Here is a 20,088-nt window from a genome sequence, read left to right as displayed (position 1 = left end):
CAAGCCTAACAAGAATTTGTGGAAGAGCTCAAAAAGGATTTAAAAAATCAAATAAGAAGTAAAGGGAAAACTAGGAAAATAAACAAGAGGCAAGAAAATTATGAAAAAACTTCTGCATTTCTGTATATTACTAACAAAGCCCAATAGCAAGAGATAGAAAGAGAAATCCCATTTAAAGCTACTATAGTCACTATAAAATATCTGGGAGTCTACCTGCCAAAACAAATCCAGGTACTATATGAACACAATTAAAACACTTTTCACACAAATAAAGTCAGATCTAAATAAGTGGAAAAACATCAGTTGCTGGTGGTTGGGATGAACTAATATAATAAAAATGACAATTCTACCTAAATTAACTTACTTATTCACTGCCATGCCAACCAGACTATCAGATAATTATTTTGTAAAGCTAGAGAAAATAACATCAAAATTCATCTGGAAGAACAGAAGGTCCAGAATATCAAGGGATCTAATGAAAAGAAATCCTAGGGAAGGTGGCCTAGCTCTGCCAGATCTCAAATTGTTTTATAAAGCAGCAATTATCAAAACCACTTGGTACTGGCTAAGAAACAGAAGCATAGACCAATGGAATAAGTTAGGTACACAAGACACAGCAGTCATTAATATAGCAATCTACTGTTTGATAAACCCAAGGACCCCAGCCTCTGGGATAAGAACTCACTGTTCAACAAACATTGCTGGGAAAACTGGATAACAGTGTGGTGGAAGCTGGGCATAGACCAATACCTGACACCGTATACAAGAATAAAGTCCAAATGGGTGAATGATCTAGGTATAAAGATTGATACTATAAACAAATTAGTGGAGCAAGGAATAGTGTACTTATCAGATTTATGGAGAAGGGAAGAATTTTTGACTAAACAAGAGATAGAAAACATTATGAAGTGCAAAATGGATAATTTTGATTACATTAAATTGAAAAGTTTTTGCACAATCAAATCCAATGCAACCAAGATGAGGGAAAGAATTTTTGCAACTAGTGTCTGTGATAAAGGCCTCATTTCTAAAATATATAGAGAACTGAGTCAAATATATAAGAATACAAGTCATTCCCCACTTGATGAATAGTCAAAGGATATGAACAGGCAGTTCTCAGAAGAAGAAATCAAAGCTATCCATAGTCATACGAAAAAATGCTCTAAATTGCTATCGATTAGAGAGATACAAATCAAAACAACTCTGAGATACCACATCACACCTATCAGATTGGCTAACATGACAAAACAGGATGATGATAAATGTTGGAGAAGATGTGGGAGAGTTGGAACACTATTTCATTGTTGGTGGAGCTGTGAACTGATCCAGTCATTCTAGAGAGTAATTTGGAACTATACTCAAAGGGCTACAAAAATGTGCATACCCTTTGACTTAGCAATATCACTTCTAGGACTGTATTCCCAAGAGATCATAAAAATGGGAAAGGGTTCCACATGTATGAAAATATTTATAGTAGCACTCTTTGTGGTGACCAAACACTGGAAGTCAACAGGATGTCCATCAATTGTGGAATGGCTGAATAAATTGTGGTATATTAATATAATGGAATACTATTGTGCTGTAAGAAATGATGAACAGGAAGACTTCAGAGAGGCCTGGAAAGACTTATATGAACTGATGCTGAATGAAAGGAGCAAAAGCAGGAGAACTTTGTACACAGCAACAATCACAGTGTGCAAGGATTTTTTCTGGTAGACTTAGAACTTCATTGAAATGCAAGGACTTAAAAAATTCCCAATGATCTCTTAAGGTAAAATGCCTTCCACATCCAGAGAAAGAACTATGGAATTCAATCACAGAATGTAGCAGATCATTTTTTTTTTTTGTACTACGTTTTGGTTTGTTTTATGATTTCTCCCATTCATTTTAATTCTTCTATGCAACTTGACTAAGGTGAAAATGTATTTAATAGGAATGTATGTGTAGAACCTATATAAAATTGTATGCCATCTCAGGGAGGGAGGGGGGAGGCAGGGGAGAAATAGGGAGAGAGAGGGGGGGAAATCTATATGAAAGTGATTATAGAACACTGAAAACAAATAAAACAATAAAAAAATAAAATTATGAAAAAGAGTCAACATTTTGATAAAAGAGGCACAGAAAATAACATCTAAAAAACCCCAAGAGAATGTAGCATACAGTAACAGCAATATTGTCAAAGAGTAACTGTGAATGACTAAGCCATTCTGAGTAATAAGACTATTTAAATCAACCACAAGGAATTTATGAAGAAAGATGCGATCCACCTTCAGAGAAAGAACTGATATATGGAAGTATGTGTTGTATAGTTTCACATTATATCTTCATCAAATGTTGTCTTTCTGTAGTGTTGGGTTGGGAGTGAGGGAAAAAGAAAACTCAGAACTCAAAAAGTAACAAAAATAAATATTTTTAAAAATTAAAATTGGATAAGTGGAAGCTCATGACTTTGTGAGACATTAAGAAACAATAAAACAAAATCAAAAGAATGAAGAAATGGAAGAAAATGTGAAACATCTCATTGGAAAAAGAACTGACCTGGAAAATAGATTGAGAAGAGGTAATTTAAGAATTATTTGGTTACCTGAAAACCATGAGTATAAAAAGATTATCTCAATAGATGCAAATAGAGCTTTTTGACAAAATACACATTCATTTCTATTTTTTAGAAAACATAATAATAAGTGGAGCTTTCCTTAAAATGATAAGTAGGACATATCTAAACCATCATCAAGCATTACCTGTAATGAGGACAACCTAGCAGACTTTTCAATAAGACCAGGGTGAAGCAAGGATGCTCCTGTATCAGTAAGGACCCCAACATACACAGGGGGCCCTGCTATCACAGATTCTTAGATCTGCATTCATAAAAGGAAAGGCAACTTTTGAGGGGTTAACAATCACTTTAATCAAGCATATTTATCAATCCTTTAACCAAGCACATATATCATTCCCCAAATTTAGGGGAGTCAGCACCCTGAAATTCAAAGAAAATACAGAGAAATCCAAAGAGTCAACAGACATGACTTCCCCTTCCTGAATTCAACAGAGAGTTCCAACTGTCTGGCCATAATTACCAGAGAGGGAAGCATGACATCTGGGTTTTCAAAGCCATGGGTCTCCTTTCTTGGCTTCCCAGAGTCCTCATCTGGCCAAACAAACACTGTTAGAAAAACTAAGTCCCAAAGTAAAGCATCATCCTTTATACCTTTTTTAGAGCCAGAGGGCAACCCTTAAGAACCAGTGCCTCATTAACCAAAGCTGTGGATGTTCCTACAAATCTTCCCTGATCAAACTCCCTTTTATGGGCAGGCCCATTAATGGGTGGGGAAGATCTTTAATCACATTAACAATACAAATACATATACTTGTTATATACATATATATATATATATATATACATACATATATATATGTATATATATATATGTATATATATATATATATACATACACATATATACTGGTTCTAGTTAAAGAAACTCTTGCTTCTGTATTTTACTCCCAGTAAAGACTCTTGATTGATAAAGGAAAGATTCAATCAGGCACTTGTTTGTACTACAACAAAAACAGCAAAAGATTCCAATTTTCCTTGCTATTAAAGCTCCTTATCACCTCTCTTATTTAATATTGTACTATGAATGCTAGCAATAGCAATAAGAGAAGAAAAATAAATTAGAATAGGTAACTAGTAAACAAAATTATCACTCTTTGCAAATGATATGAGGGTATACTTAGAGAATCCCAGTGGAATCAACTTTAAAAAACTAGATGAAATAATTAACAATTTCAACAAAGTTGCAAAATATAAAATAAACCCACATAAATCATCAGTATTTTTATATACCACCGACAAAGTCCAGGAGGAAAAGATAGAAAGAGAAATTCCATTTAAAATCACTGAGGACAATACAAAATACTTGGGAGTCTACCTGCCAAAATACACCCAAGAACTACATGACCACAATTACAAAACATTTTTCACACAAATAAAGTCAGATCTGAACAACTGGAGAACTGTTAATTGTTCATGAGTAGTCTGAGTCAATATCATAAAAATGACAATTCTACCTAAGTTAACTTATTTATTTGGTGTTATACTAATCAAACCACCAAAAGTTATTTTATAGAGCCAGAAAAATAATAACAAAATCCATCTGGAATAACAAAAGGTCAATAATAATATGGGAATCATATTTTTTAAATATGAAGGAAGGTGGTTTAGCAATATCAGAACTCAAACAGTATTCTGAAGTGGTAATCATCAGAACAATCTGGTACTAGCTTAAATAGATCAGTGGAACAGATTAGATACATAATATATAGTAATAAACACATAGTAATTGAATGGTTGATAAATGCAAAAATCCAAGCTTTGGGAACAAAAACTCACTTTTTGATAACAAAAATTGCTGGAAAAATTGAAAAACAATTTGGCAGAAACCATATATAGAGCAAAATCTCACAACATATACCAAAATAAGGTCAAAATGGGTACATGATTTGGACATAAAGGACAATATCATAAGCAAATTAGGAGAGCATGAAATATTTTACCTGTCATGAGGATGAGGAAATAACATGACCAAACAGGAGATAGAGAGCATTATTGGATTTAGAATAGCAAATTTTGATTATATTAAAATAAAAAGGGTTTGCACAAAAAAAATGCAATCAAGACTAAAGGAAAGCAGAAAACTGGAGAAGGGGAGGGATTTTACAGAAAGTTTCTCTGAGACTTAATTTCTCAAATATAAACAGAACCCACTCAAATTTATAAGAATACAAGTAATTCTCCAAATGATAAATGATCAAAGGATCATCAAAGTTGGCAGTTTTCAGATGAAGAAATCAGTTATCTATAGTCATATGAAAAAATATTCTAAAATCTCAATTGATTAAAGAAATGTAAATTAAAACAACTCAGGTACCATCTCACACTTATCAGATTGATTAATGTAACAGAAAAGAAAATGGTAAAAATGTTGGAGAGACTGTGGGGGGAAAAACGGGACACATTGTTGGTGGATTTGTGAACCAAACATTCTAGAGAGCAATTTGGAACTATGACCAAAGGACCATAAAACTATGCATCTTCTTAGATCCAGCAATACATTTAAGTCTGTATCCCAAAGAAATTTTTTTAAAAAGGGGTAAAGACCCATATGTACAAAAATTTTTATAACAAGACTTTTTGCAGTGCAAAGTATTAGAAATTGAGGGGATGCTCATCAATTAGGGAATTGCTAAACAAGCTGTATTCCATAGTTTGCTTGATTGTGATGGAATAATATTGCACTAGAAGAAATGACAAGCAAAATGGTTTCAGAAAAAAAAACCTGAGAAGATTTGTATGAACTGATGCAAGGCATCATGAGTAGAACATTGTACACAGTAACAACAATATTGTACAATGATCAGCTTTTACTGACTTAGCTCTCCTTTGGGTTTACTGGCTACATTTCTTGCTCAGCGAATAAGCCTTAAGCCCAATTCTCTATGGAGCTCATAGATTGAACACCAGGTCCTGTACCCTGAGGGTCTTCCCCTCCCAGTTTGCTCTTTTTTATGGTTGTGATTTTTCTTTTCTTAAAAGGGACCATCCCTTGAGTAACTACTTAAAGAGTTCTATTCATTGAATGGCTGTATCTCACTCAAAGTGAGTCTGATAAGAACTTGGCTGTCCCACTTTGCCTCCTGAGCCACCTTTACTGGGCCCAGATGGCACTAGAGAAGAAAGTGCGCAGCCCTCTCTCATTCAAATCAAAGTCAAGTGCAAGTCATGTTGTCATCTTGATGTCATGGTCCTCTTCTAGAATGAAGGACAAACACAAGATATCCCCAGCAATACAATGATCTAAGATAATTCTGAAGAACTTGTGATGGAAAATGCTATCTACCTCCAGAGAAAGAACTTAGAAAATGATTTTTATTTCCTTAAATATTTCCCAATTATATGTAAAAAATTTTAAAACATTTTTAAAAAATTTTAGTTGCAAATTCTCTCCCTCCCTCTCCACCCCCTCAAAAAGGCAGTCCAACCCAGTTGTTGCCCAATAAGAGGAAATGTCAGAGACAAAAGAGCAAGTCACCCCCACTTCCTGGCTTCCGCTCCCCCAATTCTTTCTTCTAGAGGAAAGGTCAAAGGCATGACACTGGGCAACACATCTGTGGGGGAGGGCAAGGGAAAACTGGAATCTCTAGAAGTTGATAAGAATAGAACAAGGAAAAGGAGGGGCAGGTTCCTGCCATACCTTCAGAATAGAATGGACTGATCACCCTCTTGGGGTTTAGAATTGCGTCCTACTGCCTTGCCCCAGGTTCTCGTAAAGCCCTCAGTTGGGCTGAGTCAATAATTATTACTGGACACATTTCCTTCTCTTAACTCTGGCTCACCCAAACCCTATCAGTTTCCATTTATCAGTTGACTCTATCGAGAGAAGAAAGATTTAAAGATTTCTGATAAGGTGGGTGGGGAGTAGGGGGAGGGGTGGGAGAGAATCCAACACCCATCTCGGAGAGAGGTGTGGAGTTGAGGACCCAGGTCATGACTCCGCTTGAAGAATTTGACATGAGAGCTGGATTTGGCAGCAGATTCACCAGCTCAAACCCTGGTACCAACATTTACAAGGTGCATGAAACAGGCATTTAACTTCTGTAAGTCAAGGCTTCCTGAAATTTGAAATAGAAATCATGATGCTTTCACTGTCCTCATCTGGACTTTTTTTTCTCCATGGGCATTTCCCCAGGGATACAGATACACTTGTTTCCTGAGATAGTTTAGTCCACTTTGAGACAGCTGTTTGGTATGGAATCCCTGGTTAGAATAGATCTAAGTCTGCCTCTGCAACTTCTGTTCCTTGCTCCTCCCTCTGAAGCCAGGAAAAACAAGTCTCGATCTCTTTGCTATCTGTCAGCCTTTCAGAAAGCTGAAGGCAGCTTTCTTGTTCCTCCTAAGTCTTCTATTCTAAAGAAACAAGTCTTGATCTCTTTTCTATCCGTCAGCCTTTCAGAGAGCTGAAGGCAGCTTTCTTGTTCCTCCTAAGCCTTCTATTCTAAAGAAACTTCCCCAATTCCTTTGACTGAATGAAGGAAACAAGAATTTTTTAAATGCCTACTATGTTCTAACCTCTGTGCTAAGCCTGTTACAAATCATATCTCATTTGATCCTCACAATCCTGTGAAGTAGATGCTCTTATTACCCCCATTTTATAGTTGAGGAAGCTGAGGCAGATGAAGATTAGGTGAGTTGCCCAGGGTCACACAATTAGTAAGTATCTGAGACTGTACTTGAGCTCAGGTCTTCCTGACTCGAGACCCAGTGCTATATCCACTTTGATAACGCTCGCATGATTGTAAATACTTCCCTAACTTCCCACTTGCCCCTTCAGATTCATGGATTTCCCGAGAGTTCTCTGTTTATTTTAATGTTCTGTACTTACCAGGGAAGCTTTGTCCTCCCCCACCCCCTTTTGACTGATCATAGGGTCATAGATTTAGAGTTGGTAGAAACTTTACAAGTCACTGAGTCTATTGTCTATCCCTCCCCCCTAATTAATAGATGAGAAAACTGAGGCTTGGAAGAAGTGGAATGACTGCCCAGAGTCACACAGATAACGAAGGTCAGAGGTGAATATAAGCAGACTATGTTTAACCAGTAATGAATCTGACATCAGGAGATATCATCAAGGAAGTGTATGTGAGGAAAAGAAGGTGATCAAGTGACAAGGGCAGGAATGACAGGTTGTACAGCCAAGAGATAATGAGGAAAGACTCCAGCATGTTGGGTGAACTTGCTGGAATACACAGACAAGAAGTGCACAGGATGGGCAGGTAGGGGTCAACTAGTTAGTCAACAAGCATTAATTAAGCACCATTATTTGCCAGACACCAAGTTAAGTACTAGGAACACAGAACTCAAAATGAAAAGGTCCTCACGCTCCAGGATGTGTCCAAGGTCACCCAGGTAGTAATTATTGGCAGTGGGATTTGAATCTATGGCGCCCCAACTCTAGAGTCAGTCCTATAGTCCCAATACAATGGGATTATCCTTCTAGCTCTTTCATATTCCATAGGTCCCATCACTCAGGTTGTCCACCTGTTTTCTCTCATTCTTCTTTCAAGATCATGCCACCTCCTCTTCTGGGCACACATCTCTTTAACAAGACATCATTTACACTATTCTTGCATGCATATTCTTGTCTTTCCTAAAACCTTAAACCCAGTGCACTGTGAAGCCCGTAGACTGAACAACGATAGGTCCCTGCCAAAACTCCACTTAATGCCTGTTTTCTGGACCCTCCTGGCTTAGAGTGATTATCAATAATAACTGTTTCTCTTTCCGTCCCAGCTTGTTTTAGTTATTTTTTTTTCTTTTTCTCATTAAAGGGGCTATTCCCTGACTACTTTTTAAAGAGGCCTATTCACTGAATGGCCTTACCTCACTCTAAGTGAGTACCTGAAAGGGTCTTAGCCTAAAACAGCCAAGGTCTCCCACTGCATCCTGGATCATCTCCAGTCATCCTGATGAATATCTGGTCACTGAATTCAGATGGTTCAGGAGAAAGTGAGGCTGGTGACCTGCACAGCCCTCCCAAACAAAACAAAGCCAAGTGCAATTCATGTCATCATTTCTCTGATGTCATGGTCTTCTTCCATAACGAAAGATGAACACACAACAAACATGCAAGCTGTGGTTTGTCACCTACTGCCCCTTCCTCAAGCTGCTTATTACGGACTTTTCCATTTTCTTTATTTGTAACTGTGACTCTGTTGAGATTGGGAACCACATGAGTAAAAACCACAGAGGGTCACTGAAATTATATCGGAGCTTTCAAAAATGAGGGCCACCTTCTTAACTCTACCTGCTATTCTAGCTAGACCCCCCTCCACCTCCCCCCCTTCCCCCCTCCAACTTTCATCTTGGCTATGACTTGGGGAAGTCCCTTTTCTGCAATGCTCCAGTCCCAATCCAGTATCCTTCCTATTCAGTCTTGACCCTATGGCCATGAACTGGGAGACCATTAGCTTTCAAAACTTGTGGACCTGGCAATGCTAGAACTAGAGTTGCGAGAGCTTTAAAGATCACCTGCTCCCTGCCTGTTTTATAGATGGAACTCAGAGCCAGGAGGAATTTACCCAAAATGACCACACTTTCGTAGGGTAGAAATCTCAGCACCTTCCAAGAGGGAGCTAAATGGTTTCTTATAGAGAGTTATAATTGGAGTCAAGAAGACCTGAGTTCAATTTCTGCCTCAGATATTTACTAGTTGTATGACCTTAGGGAAGTCACTTAATCTCTTTCAGACTCTGTATCCTCATCTGTAAAACAAGAGAGATAAAAACACCTACCTCACAATGTTACTATGAAGACCAAACGAGATGCTATGTAGAAGGTACGTTACAAATGTATAGAAGCTAGCTAAGGTGCGATCTTCCAAGCACCAGGCTGTGTCCCATGTAAGCCTTGTTCTGCCCATTACTTATCTCAAGTAAAATATTGCTAGTTATTATTGTTTATTATCGTTCTAGCTCCAGAGACTGGGATAGATACAAAATTAAGGGAAGGTATTTTGCTTATAGTTTAATAGAGGAATGAGACACAGGCAGAGATAACTACGTATAGAGGGTTAAAGAATTGACTGGAATACTGGAATCTATATCGTATTTTACTTCATAATCATCACACCCTGTTGTGGTTTTTTTTCAGCCTGAAAATAGGTTTTATAACCTTTCCCCATCACGTAATCATCGCATGGTATAATTCAGTTTGTCACACCACTTAAAAGGTAAACAGAACAACAATGTATTCTTCAGTGGCATATGGATACATATTTATCTCTCACACATTGGGAACTGGGAAGCCTAGAATTCTCAGCCTTGTCAGTATATTTCTGAAAGCCAACTTACATGGTTTGTTTAGAGTGCTGCAGTACAATGGTATTGTTACTCAACCTAATGACGAGCCATAGGCACAGACAAGGGGAGCTGGCAGGCAAGGGAAGCTACCATGAGTAAGTCACATGATATGGTAAGACTTGCATTATCCCAAGCTAGCTAAACTGTAGTTTGTCTGCCAGCAATACAGTTTAGTAATAAATGATTTTTAAGTAATAACAGCACAAAAAATTTTAAAGTTTCATATAATAGTTGCACCCCACTTTTTTGCAAAAAGATTTGGCCTAAAATCTGCAATGATTTTTGCGGTAAAATATGGTAGTTCAGGAGGATAGGTACTCACCCTGATTCCTGAGAGGAATCTGGGCCTCTTGCAACTTCTGAGTCAAAAGACAGTCTTGAATCAAGAGATCTCAGAAAGCCCCACTTCTCCCTCTCAGTCTAACAGGTTGGCTGTATCCCTTTTAAGATTCCTGGGTATTAGTCAAGTCTGCCTTCTGATTCATAGATCTCAATTATCCTAAATGACTTCTGGCTGAATTACAAATCCCAAGATTTCAGTCAATTCTCAAGCCTTTATTACACTTGTAATATGCAGTAAGCAGGATAAGGCTATTAGAAAGCATAGTGGATAAAGCAAGGTGAGGACCTGTACCCTTTCTACAGACAGACTGGTCATTGAGTGACCTCAGAAAGAGAGAAGAGTTGACAGCCACTGGAAGACCAAAGAGGGAGTGGTCATTGGATCAAGTGGTAGCCTTCGCAGGTGCAAGAGAAAGTGACAGTGGGCTGTTGGTTGGTCCCTTCCCAAACATGTTTCCAAAGTTCTTACACACACATACACACACACACACATTTCTCACCTTTGAGGTTCACACAACCTCTGAATTTCTCATACTGGACCTATGTACTATGGTCCCTTCCTCTGATTGTCTCCTCACAGACCTCCGTTTTAAGGATGGTACTGGGACCAGACTTGTGTTCATGCCTCTAAAGGCTGTACTCCTGACTCCATCAGGATTTTCTCAACCTTGCCCTCAATGGGCATCTTCTCCCTCCCCACTTTTCTTCTTCTTTTTATGTGTTTTCTTCCCCCATTAGAACATAAGCTCTTTGACAGTAGGGATTATCTTTCTGCTTGTGTCCCTAGTTCTTAGTACAGTGGCTGGAACATGATGTTGTTGCTCAGTTAGGTCAGTTGGTAAAAATACTGAAGTGGTTTGTCATGTCCTTCTCCAGCTTATAGATGAGGAAACTGAGGCAAAAGGGGTTAGGTGACTTGCCCAGGATCACACAACCAGTAAATGTCAGCAAGATGAGTCTTCCTGAGTCCAGGGAAGTCTCTATCCACTGTACCACCTAGCTGCCCTGACTGGAACATAGTAGGTGCTCTATAAATTTTTATTGACTGACTAGTAGGGTCTTTATAAATGCTTATTGACTATTTGACTTAACACCTTTTCGTTGTCTCCCTGACAGTTATTATTCCTAATTTAAAAATAAAGAGACAGAAGCACAGAGAACTGAAATGATTTTCCTAAGGTCACACAGCAATACTGGGTTCCAGGTCTCTTGGCTCTGAATCTAGGGCTCCATCCCCTATGCCACCTGACTCTCCTGCAGTGAGTGAGCATTTAAAGACTTTCTTAAAAACTCCAAACTATATTAAAAAATGTCCAAAGGAGAGAGACAAGGAAGGGATTTACAATCCATACCCAACATACATGATACTCCATAGCAAAATAACAGGGATGATAATGATGATATGAAACAAAGATAAATCAGAGTATAAAAATAATGATTATGATAATTTATCAACATTTCAACTATTGAATTAAATAATATTTTTATTTATCCATTTGAAGGGCTTGGATTTCCTGACATACCCTGACACTCTCAGAGATCATAAACATTGTATTATTTGATAGATTATCGTATCATAGATTTGGAGTTAGAAGGAGAGAGATCATCTGGTTCAATTCTACCATTCTACAGATGATCAAACTGAGGCCCAGAGAGATTAAGTGATAACCAAGGTCATATAACGACTGTCTGGCAAAGCTAAGATTTGAAGCCAGATTGTCTGACTCCAAATGGGAGAGAAACTCATATGATGGATGTTGTTGTTTATTCATTCCATTGTGTTTGGCTCTTTGTGACTCTGTACACCACAGCAGGCCAGTGCTGTACATGAGTGTTCTGGGCAAAGATAATGGAGTGGTTTGTCATTTCCTTCTCTAGTAGATTTAGGTCAATAGGATTAAGTGACTTGCCCAGGATCACACAACTTAGCAGTGTCTGAGGCTGGATTTGAACTCAGGTCTTCCTGACCAGGTCCAACACTATCCACTGAGCCAAGTAGATGGTTCCGGTATGGTAGATAGAACATTTGATTTGGAATCATGAAGATCTCAAATGCTCTGAAGTATGTGTAACCTTAGGCAAATTAGTGAAGCTCCCTGGGCCTCAGTTTCCTCATCTGTAAAATGAAGGGGTAGGACTCAATGCCCTGTAATATCCCTTCAGTTATACAGTTATGACAACAAGTCCTGGTGTGATGTGGTGAAAAGAATTTTGGCCTTCTGTCAGGAGACTTAGGTTCGGACCCTTACTCCAATACTGACTCTCATGGGCATCTCTCAGTCTGTTTTCTTATATGTAAAACGGGGATAAAAAAGTGAAGTACTTTCCCTCTCAAGGCTTTTGACACCAAAATAGACCAAAGCCTCGAGCACTGCAGCTTACAACATATCAGGGAAGAACCGCCAGCTCCTAGCTAAGTGATTCCAAGAATTTGAAAGAGGCATTCTATCAAAGCCCTGGGAACCAATCAGGATTATATTAAGAAAAGATTGTTAGCAATCCAAAATTAGGGAGAAAAGGATTGGAAATATGCTTTATTAACTGTTGCCTGCGGCTAGAAAGTTTTCCGACTACTGAGCAGAAACTACTTTGCATGGCAATTTCAAACCCTGGAGCCAAACTGCTAACAGAGAATACAATGGGTACAATGTTTGGTGACCCAGTTCTCTCTCACCAGCCTTCTTCTGTTTTAGTATGTGCACTTGGCTTCAAAGACTGTGCTTTCTTTTTTTCAGCCCACTTGTCCTGTACTGAACTGTCCTGAAAACATCCATGGAAAATATTTCTCTTGAGGAAAACTTTCAAGGATCTATTTTGATTGTACGATGATCAACTATGGATGATTTAGCTATTCTCAGCAATATAATCATCCAAGACAATATCGTGGGACTTATGATGAAAAAATGCCATCCACCTCCAGACAAAGAACTGATGGAGATTGATTGAAGCCTACTTTTTTTAGACTTTCATTATTATTCTTGGGCGGTTTTTTGTCTTTTTCTTTTGTTACATGGCTAATATGGAAATGTTTTGCCTGACTGCACATGTATAATCTACATCAAATTGCTTGCCTTTTATAGGAGGAGGGAAGGAGAAGGAGGGAAGGAGAGTTTGGAACTCAATTTAAAAAAAAATGAATTTTTAAAAATTATGTTTACATATCATTAAGGAAAAATAAAATAAATACATAGCACATTAAGGGAGGGAAGGATCTATATTGTTCTGCCAAGTTAAAAATAATTAATGAATACTAAACCCAGCAGGCCTCTTCTCCTTTTAGTCACTGTGTGGATAATGTAAAAGTTTGCCCACTGAGGAAAATTATCTACAAAAGCCAGCTGTTCCCTTTTCACATTTTCATCAAAAATACTCTTATTTTCTGTGTAGATCATTCCATAGAAGTGAGAAAGCAGCCAAGAGATGGCTTCTTCTTTGTTTTTTGTGGTGTAAAAGTATTGTCTGAGCCCATAGTCACACAATAATCTTGAGGCACAGGTTGAGTTAGTTTGTATCCAAGAGTACCAATCTTTAAATTAATATTTTTAGATGATCTAAGAAATATCTAATGCTAAACACCCTCTTTCTTGTGTTACTTCTGTTGGCATCATAGGATACAGAAACTATAATCTAACCCCTTCATTGTACACAAGAGGAAAACAAAGTCCCCAAAGGTGAAGTGACCTGTCAGAGGTCACTTAGGTAATAAGGTACAGAGTCCTTTGACTCCAAAGGACTTCCCACTATACCACAATGACTATCCTTCTACTCACAGTGGAAAGGGAAAGGAACCAAAAAAGACTACAGAGTATTTTATGATTTTGTTCATTGTTTGAGTGGCTGTGCTCAAAAATAAATTTAAAATTCCATCCTTTGATGGCCAACCTTCTGGCAATAAGCCTCCCTGCTCTTAGCAAAGTTGCTCCTGGGACAAGACATGGGTGCCATTGCCAGGTTTGTAATTCAAAACCTTCCCAGCCTGGAAGAGGCCACCAGCACTTGTGATCCACTGGCTAGAGCCTTCCAGAGCCAAACTGAGGCTTCAGGGGAGAATGTTGGTAAATATCAGAGGAATTCTGCTTGATATTTCCAAAATGAGTTTCCCCTGCCATGTTAGAACTGTCCTCTGTAAACAAAACAGTAAAACCATTTGGGCCCACCCTCTGGAAAACTCTCTGATGGATTCTAGAAACTGTTGCATAAGAGATGCAACAAAAACAGTAATAACAAAGCTTTTACCCTTCAGTCAACCACAGAGAGCTGAGCCTGGAAAGCAGCCCCTGCCCAGTGGAAGGAAGGTTGCCACCATCTGCCCACACATCAGCAGTTCCCAGCCTGGCTGAGCTTCCAAGACACCAGGGGAGCCATAGCAGGTCCTGCTTTCTTCTTTATACTCCTTTTTAAAATAAGGAGCCAGTCTCTGAAAGTATGGAAAGGGTTCAGAAATGACCTCACCAGGAAGTAGGGACCCAGTAAATCAGAGTAGAAGAGCCCAGGCCTCTCTCCTCTCATCCTGCTGGCTCTAACTTCCTTTCCAAAGTGACCTTGGACAAGAGACTACATGTATCTTGACATGTCTACTGAGTCTGTTTCCTCGCTTGTGGAAGGGAGGTGATAAAGGGAGCATGGGGTAAGAATTCAGAAGACTGGAGTTTAAATCTTCCTCCTGTTCCTTACTCTTTGTGTAGCTTTGGGTGAGCAATTGAACTTGGACCTTATCATTTTCTCCTATGTAAAACAGGGGCACTGATCTAGTTAGCCTCTTCCCATCTTGGATCTAGGATCCTATAGTCTTTATGGGCTTTGGTTTTCTTATCTGCAGAATAAAGGGGTTGGTCTCCAAGGCCAATGAGGTTCCTTCCGCCTCTAAATCAACAATCCTATGCTGGCTTCCTCTCTGGGCCTCAGTTTCCTCAGTTGTTAAATGAGGAATTTCCACATCTGCTCTCTAAAATGCATACTAGCTCTAAAGTCTGGGGTGCTATCCTACTTGTACCTCTCCTCCCAGAGGGCGATAACCTTGTAACCAGACCAAGATCCCTCTGACAACACCAGATCTACTTACATAATCCACCTAGCCTAATCTCCTTTTCCTCCCATTTGTTTCAAGTCTCTTAGAGGAGAGGAGAGGACCTGTAGATTGCGCATTTAGAGTTGAAACAACCCTCAGAAACCATCTCATCCAGTCCTCTCATTTTAAAGATGAGGAAACTGAGGCCTACAGAGCAGAAGGCAAATCATGCCCAATGTCACACAGGGAGTCATCATCGGATAGAGTACTAAACCCAGGCTTCCCAGCCCTGATATTCTCTGGACTAAGGGAAGCAAAGAGGTGTATTGATGGAGCTCCAAACCATCTATCGGTCTCTCAACTCCAACACTGGGTTGCTTTGGGGCTGATGCTGCAGACTCTTAGCTGTTTATTTCATTCAGGCTGGGGGACTTAGAGGGGAGTTGGCATGGGAGCTGAGCACCTAGAACAAGAGACTGGCTGGGCTTTATCAGGTACAGAATGGGGAAGGTGCCAGTGGAGGAGATCGTTGGCCTCCTTTCCATCCCATCCCTTCCTCATCCCAACAAACAGTGCCTTCTCAAGGGGCTGTGTTATAGACATGAAGATTGTCCTCCTGTGTGATATGAAGCTTCCAAGGGAATAGCCGTTTCTGGGAGGGTTGGGTCCAGGCCTGCTTCACCATCAGCTCCACGTCCTGGTCCGACAGCAGCCTCACCAGGTCTCCCTGGCTGTCCCGGTAATTCAGAGCAATATCGCTGCGCTGGAACTCTCGCCTGGTGGGGAAAATCAAGGGCAAGGGGAAAAGAGCAGTAGGCTTAAGGGGACTCTAGACAGTGGCCAGAAGAGAAACATGGGAAAGAACCCTGGATTTTGGATTAGAGGACCAGTGCTCAAGCACTCTGATCCTTAGGATTTATATATCATAAACATATTATATGTGATATTAATAAATATACGTAAAGTATATAATATTAATAAATGTTTACTGATTGATTCTAATTTATTATTTGGTAGATGGGGAAATTGAGGCTCAGAAAAGAGATTTGTCCACTCTCTATCACACAAGTAGTCACTAGAGGAACCAGGATTTGAACCCAGGTCTTCTGATGCCCATTTCATAACTTTTCTGCTGCATTACCCAGATACTTCTCATGAAATATCTTGACTCTGGTATTTTTGTTCTACATGGCCTTGGGCATTTACTTGTCAAAGCCTGTTTCCTCATCTCTGAAATGGGGATAATGGTGCCTGTGTAGCCTTCTTCGTGGAATTGGAAAGAACATTATCTATTGGAAAGAACTTTAAAGAATGTGAAGTAGGATTTTCTCCATTAAATCAGCACCTCCCCAAGCACTCAGTTGGAGAACAAATAACCAGAGAGTTGGCATCTTGCCACCACTTTACAGGGTTTGATGTCCCTTCTAGACTCAGTTTCTCACTAGGAAAATCTTCCCTGCCCATTACTTGAGAATGGATCTTAAAGAACAGGAGCTCTCCCTACTTAAAGAAGGCAGAGCCCATGACATTCCAGTTCCTCAAGCCTCATGACCCTTAGTCTGAAGGACTGGCCCGGGGAGCTGCCCTCTCCCATCTCCTGGGCCTCAGGATGTCTTGAGAATATTGCTTTTGCCCTTTCAGGGGTCCCCTCACCTCATCAGATCCATCAGGTCTTTATATAATGGGGTGTTCTTGAGGTCTTCTTCTATAGCAATGTCCCTAAGAAGGTGATGCAGAGAAATAAGTGATTTTTCAGCACATGCTTGGGAAGGATGAATGCCCACCTATCCCCTGCACCCTCCTTCTCTGCCATATTCCACCAAACATGGAAGAGGAGTTAACTTTGCTCCCTTTCACCCAGGTAACTGAAGCAAGAAAAATGGGTAGAACTAGTCTATTCTCTTGCACAGACTATCCCCAATGACTGCTCATCCTTTGTTTCTTGGAACCCTAAGTATTTTTCACAGTTCATTTCAGGTGTCAATTCCTTCAAGAAGGTGTTCATTCCTGATTCCCTTTGCTTGCCCCATCAAATAAATGTGCAATTATTTTGAGTGAGAAATTTACATCCACTAATACCCCCTTGATGTCAGGAGAAAATGAGGAAGGCTTCCAATACATTGGGCAAAAATTCCAAGGCAAGATTATGGAAGGACCTGGACAGGAGTCAAACAGGAGAGGTAGGTCATCATTGGCATTGTTGGACAGAACTCCCTAATGGAAAAGATCATATTTCTATGGGAGCTGTTTCCAGCATTGACTTCTCTGCAAACTTGTTGTACTCCCTGTTGCCACCATTCCCCTCACTACCAATGGGGAGCTCTTTGGGGGCAAGGACTATCTCACTTTTTAATTTGTATCTCCAGTGCCTTGCACAGAGCAGGCAAATCAATATGCCTCCATGATCAATATTTGTTGATTATTGGTTGATTGACTTTAAAAACTTCCTAATAGGGTTGTCCAAAAGTTGAATTAGTTACCTAGGATGGAAGTTCCTTATCACAGGAGTTCTTCAATCAGAAGCTAGATGACCATTTATCAGGTTTCTTATAGGGGAAATTCCATTCAAATTTTAGTTGAGCTAACTGGTTGCTGAGATCTCTTCCAGGTTGTGATTTGGGGTGACATAGGAATACTGTGGTCACATATAGCATACAGTAACCCTATGTTCACCCCTCCTGATCCACTCATCCACAATTTCACTGGTGCCAATAGGATCAACCTCCTCTATCCAGAATGACCTCAGAGCTGACATTCATTTGGCAAATAGTATCATTCAATCACTCTTAGGTTGAGTTATAATCTCCATTGGGTACCATGATGATCCTTCCCCCAAAGAATGAGTGTATGATTCAACACTGGTGGCTAAGTCAGCAGAAGGTGATCAAAGATTCACCTAATCATAACACCAGGCAGGTGGGGGCACGTGAACCTCAGAATAAAAAGACTGAAATTTCTAGGAAGCCAATTGGAATTGAGTCAGATCAAGTGCTTACTATCTCTGCTACCTACATTTTGACTTCCTAATAGTCAATTCAACAAGCATTTATTAGGGAAAAATCTCTAGAGGCATCATGGTAAAGGGGACAGAGCCCTGGTCCTGGAGTCAAAGATTATGAGTATAACTGTCATCTCTGAGGCAGGTAGAGTACTTTCCCTCTTTTTTTGGAGTGATGAACATTTGAGTTCAAGTCCTGCCTCATTCATATAAAAGGTGTGTGATTCTAGGCAAGTCACCTGACCTGAATCAGTCTCAGTTTCTCAATTGTAAAATGGGTTGTGGTAAGGATCACTTGAATGAGATAACATAAATCACTTTGCAAATCTTAATGTGCTTTGTAAATTTGGATTGTTATTATAATTTCTAGCTATATGATCTTGGGCAAGTCACTTAACTTTTCTGTTCCTCAGTTTCCTCAACCATGAAATGAGGAAGTTCTGAGCTCTAGGACCATGATCCTAGTTTTTTTCAAGGTCCACTTCAAACACCACTTTCTAGATAAAGCTTTTCTGACTCCACCCCCTTTACTGGTGCCTTACTCCCAAATTACCTTGCCTCCACTTGGTTTCTACCTAGATATGCACCTGGAGTCTCCCCCATTCACAATGGAAGCTCCTTCAAGATGACTTTTTCTTCGCCTTGGTATCCTCAGAACCTAGCACAGTGCTATTTCCCACTGGCAAGTTCCTTCCTCCTCCATTGTCATTTCCAGATCCTCCCTGACCCACTGTTACTAAGCAGTAGCCACCTTTCCTCCTTTGATGTTCACTTCCCTTGTCTATGACTAGCAGCTCCAGGTCCCTCTGCCTCCTTTCTAGAGGAATTCAGTACCTGGATCACAATCCCATCCCCCTGCTCTCATTCTAGGACACTTCAAAATGTAAAATGATCTCCCTTTCAGCATCCTCTTCCACCATCCATCCAAGACAACAGCCTCTTCACTTCTCATGATCTGCAATGTGATTGGTGCTTAATAAATAAGTCAATTAAAAAATAGCTAGCATTTATTTGTACTTTCAAGGTTTGCAAAGCACTCTGCATATGTTATCTCATTTGATCCTGATAACAACCTGTGAAGTAGGTGTTAATATCATCCCCTTTTTGCTGATGAGGAAACTGAGGCTGACAAGGGTTAAGTGACTTACTCAGAGTCACACAGTTAGTGAGTATTAGGGACAGAATTTGAACTCAGGTCTTTCTAATTCCAAGTTCAGTACTTTATCCACTATTCCTTCTATCAGTCACAAAATAATAAATGTCTATTGATTGCATGACGGATTGATCAATTACAAAGCACTCTGCTAGATAAATTCCCATCACTTGAATTATCTGATCAGCAAATTCTTTGTCCATTCTTCTTAACCCCTTAGATAATTGAGTCTGGAAGTAACTCAGACTGTTCTCCCATCTGGAGTCTCATTTCCTCTGTCTCAAGTAAAGATGACTTGGGTATTTTTTAATACTTGGGTATTACTCTGTCTTGGGTGGGGACAATGACACCCACCTTAGGAAGATCCATACTTTGAATTATATAGTGGAGAAAGCAGAACACAAAATCATCTGCACTCTCTCACCATACCTGTATTAGCCACGGGTCCAGATGGGATGAAGGTTACTACTGAATACAGTAGAGCTGATGGGTCCACTTGAGGACCAAATCCCTGACCTTGGCACCATCCTCCACCCTCTGAGTTACCCCATCATGAGCTATGGTGGCTGCTTTGGCAGAACAGAAAAAGCAGGTCAGAAAAAAACGCTGCTTTCTCACGGACCAAGTAAGGTGATAGGGGAGTAGACTACCACCAGTGGGAGCTGGAAGC

At 39.7% G+C, this 20,088-nt stretch overlaps 1 protein-coding gene across 1 annotated transcript in view; it reads right to left on the bottom strand.

Moving 5' to 3' along the window:
* Positions 1-11,725: 11,725 nt before the first annotated feature.
* The window catches only part of NCF4 (neutrophil cytosolic factor 4), a 29,684-nt gene continuing 21,321 nt past the window's right edge, over positions 11,726-20,088 (bottom strand). Inside the window, exons 9-10 of the mRNA XM_072655942.1 lie at positions 16,921-16,986; positions 11,726-16,043 (exon numbers count right to left, since the gene is read on the bottom strand). Coding sequence (XP_072512043.1) covers positions 15,848-16,043; positions 16,921-16,986 — 262 coding nt within the window. The 3' untranslated portion in view covers positions 11,726-15,847. The remainder of the gene's footprint in view (positions 16,044-16,920; positions 16,987-20,088) is intronic.

Source organism: Notamacropus eugenii, chromosome 3 (assembly GCF_028372415.1).
Source record: "Notamacropus eugenii isolate mMacEug1 chromosome 3, mMacEug1.pri_v2, whole genome shotgun sequence".
NCBI classification, from domain to species: Eukaryota; Metazoa; Chordata; class Mammalia; order Diprotodontia; family Macropodidae; genus Notamacropus; species Notamacropus eugenii.
The sequence above is the reverse complement of the archived record's forward strand: the minus strand, read 5'-3'. Positions and strand labels throughout refer to the sequence as shown.